This window comes from Oncorhynchus gorbuscha, unplaced genomic scaffold (genome assembly GCF_021184085.1).
Source record: "Oncorhynchus gorbuscha isolate QuinsamMale2020 ecotype Even-year unplaced genomic scaffold, OgorEven_v1.0 Un_scaffold_370, whole genome shotgun sequence".
In the NCBI taxonomy this organism is placed as follows: Eukaryota; Metazoa; Chordata; class Actinopteri; order Salmoniformes; family Salmonidae; genus Oncorhynchus; species Oncorhynchus gorbuscha.
Window position 1 is genome coordinate 567,799 of NW_025745222.1, and position 10,000 is coordinate 577,798.

General features: G+C 44.4%; 1 protein-coding gene across 1 annotated transcript in view; it reads right to left on the minus strand.

Moving 5' to 3' along the window:
- LOC124018008 (protein NOXP20-like) overlaps positions 1-10,000 on the minus strand; it is a 15,122-nt gene that overhangs the window by 2,191 nt on the left and 2,931 nt on the right. The window contains exons 8-13 of the mRNA XM_046333261.1: positions 3,663-3,748; positions 1,994-2,179; positions 1,807-1,917; positions 1,193-1,332; positions 797-869; positions 178-231 (exon numbers count right to left, since the gene is read on the minus strand). Of these exons, the coding sequence (XP_046189217.1) occupies positions 178-231; positions 797-869; positions 1,193-1,332; positions 1,807-1,917; positions 1,994-2,179; positions 3,663-3,748 (650 nt within the window). The remainder of the gene's footprint in view (positions 1-177; positions 232-796; positions 870-1,192; positions 1,333-1,806; positions 1,918-1,993; positions 2,180-3,662; positions 3,749-10,000) is intronic.

A 10,000-nucleotide genomic window follows, 5' to 3' on the forward strand; every position in this document is an offset into this window, starting at 1 on the left:
CTGTTAGAACCCTTCAGAACAACAGAACACTGTTAGAACCCTTCAGAACAACAGAACACTGTTAGAACCCTTCAGAACAACAGAACACTGTTAGAACCCTTCAGAACAACAGAACACTGTTAGAACCCTGCAGAACAACAGAACACTGTTAGAACCCTATAGAACAACATGTCTTACCTCAAGCAGCACACTGTCAACCAAAGGGTTCAACTCTTCTGCTTTTCTCTGAACCTGGAGAAGGGCAGGAAGGGAGTCAGAGAACCAATGGGGTGCTGATCAGCTGATCACCTGACAGAGAACCAATGGGGTGCTGATCAGCTGATCACCTGACAGAGAACCAATGGGGTGCTGATCAGCTGATCACCTGACAGAGAACCAATGGGGTGCTGATCAGCTGATCACCTGACCGAGAACCAATGGGGGTGGTGATCGGCTGATCACCTGACAGAGAACCAATGGGGGTGATGATCAGCTGATCACCTGACAGAGAACCAATGGGGGTGATGATCAGCTGATCACCTGACAGAGAACCAATGGGGTTCTGATCAGCTGACAGAGAACCAATGGGGTGATGATCAGCTGATCACCTGACAGAGAACCAATGGGGTGCTGATCAGCTGATCACCTGACAGAGAACCAATGGGGGTGATGATCGGCTGATCACCTGACAGAGAACCAATGGGGTGCTGATCAGCTGATCACCTGACAGAGAACCAATGGGGTGCTGATCACCTGACCTTAATGCCATTCATTTATTTTGTTGGAGATAAAGTCCCAGTACACACACACATCTTACCCCAACGGTGAGCAGAGTATCAGAGAACTTCCTGGCAAGACAACCCACCTCCCGACACATGGCACACGTCAACCTGCAACACACACAGACATTAACGATGCTCAGAATATACATATGAGTGGAAGGTCATATTCCCTACACACACAGATGCACCCCCCCCCTACAGCCTGGTCTCTAGCAGGTCCCCCCCCCCTACAGCCTGGTCTCTAACAGGTCCCCCCTACAGCCTGGTCTCTAACATGTTTCTCCTGGTCCTGTCCCCCCAGCCTACAGCCTGGTCTCTAACAGGTTTCTCCTGGTCCTGTCCCCCCCCTACAGCCTGGTCTCTAACAGGTTTCTCCTGGTCCTGTCCCCCCCCCTACAGCCTGGTCTCTAGCAGGCCCCCCCCCAACAGACCTGGTGAGAATGTGAGCCTGGACTCTGGCAGGCTTCTCCAGGTCCTGTCCGTGGAGGATCAACTCTGCCACCTTGTGGAGCTGTTCGATACTGCGGGCTGTCACCTCCGCCAGGGAGCCCACTGAAGACAGGTACACTGCCTAGACACACAAACACACACACAATACATAGACATTAACACACACAATATAGAGACATTAACACACACAATATATAAACATTAACACACACAATATAGAGACATTAACACACACAATATATAAACATTAACACACACTACGTGCTTAAAACGAAAAGCGAGGGACAGAGAACATCGGACGGACAGACGGACAGACAGACACAGACAGACACAGGCAGGCAGGCAGGCAGACAGACAGACAGACAGACACAGGCAGACAGGCAGGCAGGCAGACACAGGCAGGCAGGCAGGCAGGCAGGCAGGCAGGCAGACAGACAGACAGACAGACAGACAGACAGACAGACAGACAGACAGACAGACAGACAGACAGACAGACAGACAGACAGACAGACAGACAGACAGACAGACAGACAGACAGACAGACAGACAGACAGACAGACAGACAGACAGTTCTATGTCCAACATCCGATCTCACCTCTACAGACCTGGATCGTCTCTCTTCCTCATTCTCCTTTAGCTCCTCCCCCTCTTTCTTCTCCTTTAGCTCCTCCCCCTCTTTCTTCTCCTTTAGCTCCTCCCCCTCTTTCTTCTCCTTTATCTCCTCCCCTCTTTCTTCTCCTCCAGCTCCTCCCCCTCTTTCTTCTCCTCCAGCTCCTCCCCTCTTTCTTCTCCTCCAGCTCCTCCCCCTCTTTCTTCTCCTCCAGCTCCTCCCCCTCTTTCTTCTCTTCTTCTCCCTCTCTTGTTTCAGGTTCTCCCCTTTGCTCCTCCTCCGTCGCCCCCCCGATGGTTTCTGTGACGACGACAGGTTTCTCCACCTCTCTCACCCAATCATGCGCTCTCATCCTGGCCTGGGGATGAATTGACATGACATCACTAAACTTTAACCTAAAATAATGAACTCTAATTCAGTAGATTATATTAAAACTGTCTGTATGTTACCTTGTTGAATTTGTCTGTGGTGACAGGGACGGTCTGTTACCTTGTTCAGTTTGTCTGTGGTGACAGGGACTGTCTGTTACCTTGTTCAGTTTGTCTGTGGTGACAGGGACTGTCTGTTAACTTGTTCAGTTTGTCTGTGGTGACAGGGACTGTCTGTTACCTTGTTGAATTTGTCTGTGGTGACAGGGACTGTCTGTTAACTTGTTGAATTTGTCTGTGGTGACAGGGACTGTCTGTTAACTTGTTCAGTTTGTCTGTGGTGACTGTCTGTTACCTTGTTCAGTTTGTCTGTGGTGACAGGGACTGTCTGTTACCTTGTTCAGTTTGTCTGTGGTGACAGGGACTGTCTGTTACCTTGTTGAATTTGTCTGTGGTGACGGTCTGTTAACTTGTTCAGTTTGTCTGTGGTGACAGGGACTGTCTGTTACCTTGTTGAATTTGTCTGTGGTGACAGGGACTGTCTGTTACCTTGTTCAGTTTGTCTGTGGTGACAGGGACTGTCTGTTACCTTGTTGAATTTGTCTGTGGTGACAGGGACTGTCTGTTACCTTGTTCAGTTTGTCTGTGGTGACTGTCTGTTACCTTGTTCAGTTTGTCTGTGGTGACTGTCTGTTACCTTGTTGAATTTGTCTGTGGTGACAGGGACTGTCTGTTACCTTGTTGAATTTGTCTGTGGTGACAGGGACTGTCTGTTACCTTGTTGAATTTGTCTGTGGTGACAGGGACGGTCTGTTAACTTGTTCAGTTTGTCTGTGGTGACAGGGACTGTCTGTTAACTTGTTCAGTTTGTCTGTGGTGACAGGGACTGTCTGTTACCTTGTTGAATTTGTCTGTGGTGACAGGGACTGTCTGTTACCTTGTTCAGTTTGTCTGTGGTGACAGGGACTGTCTGTTACCTTGTTGAATTTGTCTGTGGTGACAGGGACTGTCTGTTACCTTGTTCAGTTTGTCTGTGGTGACTGTCTGTTACCTTGTTCAGTTTGTCTGTGGTGACTGGGACTGTCTGTTACCTTGTTCAGTTTGTCTGTGGTGACAGGGACTGTCTGTTACCTTGTTCAGTTTGTCTGTGGTGACAGGGACGGTCTGTTAACTTGTTGAGTTTGTCTGTGGTGACTGTCTGTTACCTTGTTCAGTTTGTCTGTGGTGACTGTCTGTTACCTTGTTCAGTTTGTCTGTGGTGACTGTCTGTTACCTTGTTCAGTTTGTCTGTGGTGACAGGGACGGTCTGTTACCTTGTTGAATTTGTCTGTGGTGACAGGGACTGTCTGTTACCTTGTTCAGTTTGTCTGTGGTGACAGGGACTGTCTGTTACCTTGTTCAGTTTGTCTGTGGTGACAGGGACGGTCTGTTACCTTGTTCAGTTTGTCTGTGGTGACAGGGACTGTCTGTTACCTTGTTCAGTTTGTCTGGGGTGGCAGCGACGTGAAGCTCAAACAGCAACTCAGTCAGGACGCTCACAAACTCCTCCCCATCAGCTGCTGGAAAGAGACAGATTAAACATCAGACCAGAGAGAGACAGATTAAATATCAACCAGAGAGAGACAGATTAAACATCAACCAGAGAGAGACAGATTAAACATCAGACCAGAGAGAGACAGATTAAATATCAACCAGAGAGAGACAGATTAAACATCAACCAGAGAGAGACAGATTAAACATCAACCAGAGAGAGACAGATTAAACATCAACCAGAGAGAGACAGATTAAACATCAACCAGAGAGAGACAGATTAAACATCAACCAGAGAGAGACAGATTAAACATCAACCAGAGAGAGACAGATTAAACATCAGACCAGAGAGAGACAGATTAAACATCAACCAGAGAGAGACAGATTAAACATCAACCGGAGAGACAGATTAAACATCAGACCAGAGAGAGACAGATTAAACATCAGACCAGAGAGACAGATTAAACATCAGACCAGAGAGACAGATTAAACATCAGACCAGAGAGAGACAGATTAAATATCAACCAGAGAGAGACAGATTAAACATCAACCAGAGAGAGACAGATTAAACATCAGACCAGAGAGAGACAGATTAAACATCAACCGGAGAGACAGATTAAACATCAACCAGAGAGAGACAGATTAAACATCAGACCAGAGAGAGACAGATTAAACATCAGACCAGAGAGAGACAGATTAAACATCAACCAGAGAGAGACAGATTAAACATCAACCAGAGAGACAGATTAAACATCAGACCAGAGAGAGACAGATTAAACATCAGACCAGAGAGAGACAGATTAAACATCAACCAGAGAGAGACAGATTAAACATCAGACCAGAGAGAGACAGATTAAACATCAACCAGAGAGAGACAGATTAAACATCAGACCAGAGAGACAGATTAAACATCAGACCAGAGAGAGACAGATTAAACATCAGACCAGAGAGAGACAGATTAAACATCAGACCAGAGAGAGACAGATTAAACATCAACCGGAGAGAGACAGATTAAACATCAACCAGAGAGACAGATTAAACATCAACCGGAGAGAGACAGATTAAACATCAGACCAGAGAGACAGATTAAACATCAACCGGAGAGAGACAGATTAAACATCAACCGGAGAGAGACAGATGAAACATCAACCGGAGAGAGACAGATTAAACATCAACCGGAGAGAGACAGATTAAACATCAACCGGAGAGAGACAGATTAAACATCAACCGGAGAGAGACAGATTAAACATCAACCGGAGAGAGACAGATTAAACATCAACCAGAGAGAGACAGATTAAACATCAACCAGAGAGAGACAGATTAAACATCAACCAGAGAGACAGATTAAACATCAGACCAGAGAGACAGATTAAACATCAACCAGAGAGAGACAGATTAAACATCAGACCAGAGAGACAGATTAAACATCAGACCAGAGAGAGACAGATTAAACATCAGACCAGAGAGACAGATTAAACATCAGACCAGAGAGAGACAGATTAAACATCAACCAGAGAGACAGATTAAACATCAGACCAGAGAGAGACAGATTAAACATCAACCAGAGAGACAGATTAAACATCAGACCAGAGAGAGACAGATTAAACATCAGACCAGAGAGACAGATTAAACATCAGACCAGAGAGAGACAGATTAAACATCAACCAGAGAGACAGATTAAACATCAGACCAGAGAGACAGATTAAACATCAACCAGAGAGAGACAGATTAAACATCAGACCAGAGAGAGACAGATTAAACATCAACCGGAGAGACAGATTAAACATCAGACCAGAGAGACAGATTAAACATCAGACCAGAGAGACAGATTAAACATCAGACCAGAGAGACAGATTAAACATCAGACCAGAGAGACAGATTAAACATCAGACCAGAGAGAGACAGATTAAACATCAGACCAGAGAGAGACAGATTAAACATCAGACCAGAGACAGATTAAACATCAACCAGAGAGAGACAGATTAAACATCAACCAGAGAGACAGATTAAACATCAGACCAGAGAGACAGATTAAACATCAGACCAGAGAGACAGATTAAACATCAGACCAGAGAGAGACAGATTAAACATCAGACCAGAGAGAGACAGATTAAACATCAGACCAGAGACAGATTAAACATCAACCAGAGAGAGACAGATTAAACATCAGACCAGAGAGAGACAGATTAAACATCAGACCAGAGAGAGACAGATTAAACATCAGACCAGAGAGAGACAGATTAAACATCAGACCAGAGACAGATTAAACATCAACCAGAGAGAGACAGATTAAACATCAGACCAGAGAGAGACAGATTAAACATCAGACCAGAGAGAGACAGATTAAACATCAGACCAGAGAGAGACAGATTAAACATCAGACCAGAGAGAGACAGATTAAACATCAGACCAGAGACAGATTAAACATCAACCAGAGAGAGACAGATTAAACATCAGACCAGAGAGAGACAGATTAAACATCAGACCAGAGAGACAGATTAAACATCAGACCAGAGAGAGACAGATTAAACATCAGACCAGAGAGAGACAGATTAAACATCAACCAGAGAGACAGATTAAACATCAGACCAGAGAGAGACAGATTAAACATCAACCAGAGAGACAGATTAAACATCAGACCAGAGAGAGACAGATTAAACATCAGACCAGAGAGACAGATTAAACATCAACCAGAGAGACAGATTAAACATCAGACCAGAGAGACAGATTAAACATCAGACCAGAGAGAGACAGATTAAACATCAACCAGAGAGACAGATTAAACATCAGACCAGAGAGAGACAGATTAAACATCAACCAGAGAGACAGATTAAACATCAGACCAGAGAGAGACATATTAAACATCAACCGGAGAGAGACAGATTAAACATCAGACCAGAGAGAGACAGATTAAACATCAACCAGAGAGAGACAGATTAAATATCAGACCAGAGAGAGACAGATTAAACATCAGACCAGAGAGAGACAGATTAAACATCAACCAGAGAGACAGATTAAACATCAACCAGAGAGAGACAGATTAAACATCAGACCAGAGAGAGACAGATTAAACATCAACCAGAGAGAGACAGATTAAACATCAGACCAGAGAGAGACAGATTAAACATCAACCAGAGAGACAGATTAAACATCAGACCAGAGAGAGACAGATTAAACATCAACCAGAGAGAGACAGATTAAACATCAACCAGAGAGAGACAGATTAAACATCAACCAGAGAGAGACAGATTAAACATCAGACCAGAGAGAGACAGATTAAACATCAACCAGAGAGAGACAGATTAAACATCAACCAGAGAGAGACAGATTAAACATCAACCAGAGAGACAGATTAAACATCAGACCAGAGAGAGACAGATTAAACATCAGACCAGAGAGACAGATTAAACATCAGACCAGAGAGAGACAGATTAAACATCAACCAGAGAGAGACAGATTAAACATCAACCAGAGAGAGACAGATTAAACATCAACCAGAGAGAGACAGATTAAACATCAGACCAGAGAGAGACAGATTAAACATCAACCAGAGAGAGACAGATTAAACATCAACCAGAGAGAGACAGATTAAACATCAACCAGAGAGACAGATTAAACATCAACCAGAGAGAGACAGATTAAACATCCTATAGTTTTTTATATGAATTAAAAGCTAAAGTACCAACATGTGTGGCAGATTTCAACAAACTAAATGTCCGTAGAGACTGTACGGGTTTTAGCCGTCTAATTCCACGACTTTGTCGATATCGTGGAAAAAGTATTGGTTGTAAACTATTTTCGGACATCTTGGCTGGTTCAGTGAGTCAGGGTCTAGGTCTGCTGGTTCAGTGAGACAGGGTCTAGGTCTGCTGGTTCAGTGTGACAGGGTCTAGGTCTGCTGGTTCAATGAGACAGGGTCTAGGTCTGCTGGTTCAGTGAGACAGGGTCTAGGTCTGCTGGTTCAGTGTGACAGGGTCTAGGTCTGCTGGTTCAGTGAGACAGGGTCTAGGTCTGCTGGTTCAGTGAGACAGGGTCTAGGTCTGCTGGTTCAGTGAGACAGGGTCTAGGTCTGCTGGTTCAGTGTGACAGGGTCTAGGTCTGCTGGTTCAGTGAGACAGGGTCTAGGTCTGCTGGTTCAGTGAGACAGGGTCTAGGTCTGCTGGTTCAGTACCACTACATCTTGGCTGGTTCAGTGAGACAGGGTCTAGGTCTGCTGGTTCAGTGAGTCAGGGTCTAGGTCTGCTGGTTCAGTGAGACAGGGTCTAGGTCTGCTGGTTCAGTGAGACAGGGTCTAGGTCTGCTGGTTCAGTGATACAGGGTCTAGGTCTGCTGGTTCAGTGAGACAGGGTCTAGGTCTGCTGGTTCAGTACCACTACGTCTTGGTCGTAGGCTCTGTCAGTGTCAGAAACGTTGATCCTTTTTATTTATTTATTTTATTTTTTAATTTAACTAGGCAAGTCAGTTAAGAACAAATTCTTATTTTAAATGACGGCCTGGGAACAGTGGGTTAACTGCCTGTTCAGGGGCAGAATGACAGATTTGTACCTTGTCAGCTCGGGGGTTTGAACTTGCAACCTTCCGGTTACTAGTCCAATGCTCTAACCACTAGGCTACCCTGCCGCCCCTTTATCGCAATGGTCACCAACCTTTTCTGAGTCAAGGTCACAATTATAAACCAGTTCTGTAGCAATGAGCCAATTATAAACCAGTTCTGTAGCAATGAGCCAATTATAAACCAGTTCTGTAGCAATGAGCCAATTATAAACCAGTTCTGTAGCAATGAGCCAATTATAAACCAGTTCTGTAGCAATGAGCCAATTATAAACCAGTTCTGTAGCAATGAGCCAATTATAAACCAGTTCTGTAGCAATGAGCCAATTATAAACCAGTTCTGTAGCAATGAGCCAATTATAAACCAGTTCTGTAGCAATGAGCCAATTATAAACCAGTTCTGTAGCAATGAGCCAATTATAAACCAGTTCTGTAGCAATGAGCCAATTATAAACCAGTTCTGTAGCAATGAGCCAATTATAAACCAGTTCTGTAGCAATGAGACAATTATAAACCAGTTCTGTAGCAATGAGCCAATTATAAACCAGTTCTGTAGCAATGAGCCAATTATAAACCAGTTCTGAGGTTTGTGCCGTAAATTACAGGCCCAGTGTATTATTGCCGCATATTGGCTTTGCTTGAATTGCCCTGCCAATGTTGTTCTTCTTAGACCATTTTTAGAAATTATATTTTTCAGAAGAAACGTTGAACAACTAATAGTCAAATCACAGTGTCAGAACAGGTGGGCTGGTTCTGGTCTTTAAGGCCATTTCCTGTTGCTTTGGTTAGAAACGGTTTAAACTGAGCTGCTAGGACACAACATGCCAACTCTGGTACCCGTAGATAGACGGGTTAGAAACGGTTTAAACTGAGCTGCTGGGACACAACATGCCAACTCTGGTACCCGTAGATAGACGGGTTAGAAACGGTTTAAACTGAGCTGCTGGGACACAACATGCCAACTCTGGTACCCGTAGATAGACGGGTTAGAAACGGTTTAAACTGAGCTGCTAGGACACAACATGCCAACTCTGGTACCCGTAGATAGACAGGTTAGAAACGGTTTAAACTGAGCTGCTAGGACACAACATGCCAACTCTGGTACCCGTAGATAGACAGGTTAGAAACAGTTTAAACTGAGCTGCGGTTAAGGACCCAGCTGTGTTTATAAGTATTTAAGGACCCAGCTGTGTTTTATCAGTATTTAAGGACCCAGCTGGGTTTATCAGAGGTTAAGGACCCAGCTGTGTTTATCAGAGGTTAAGGACCCAGCTGTGTTTATCAGTATTTAAGGACCCAGCTGTGTTTATCAGTGGTTAAGGACCCAGCTGGGTTTATCAGAGGTTAAGGACCCAGCTGTGTTTATCAGAGGTTAAGGACCCAGCTGTGTTTATCAGTATTTAAGGACCCAGCTGTGTTTATCAGTGGTTAAGGACCCAGCTGTGTTTATCAGTATTTAAGGACCCAGCTGTGTTTATCAGAGGTTAAGGACCCAGCTGTGTTTATCAGAGGTTAAGGACCCAGCTGTGTTTATCAGTATTTAAGGACCCAGCTGTGTTCATCAGTGGTTAAGGACCCAGCTGTGTTTATCAGTATTTAAGGACCCAGCTGTGTTTATCAGTATTTAAGGACCCAGCTGTGTTTATCAGTATTTAAGGACCCAGCTGTGTTTATCAGAGGTTAAGGACCCAGCTGTGTTTATCAGAGGTTAAGGACCCAGCTGTGTTTAT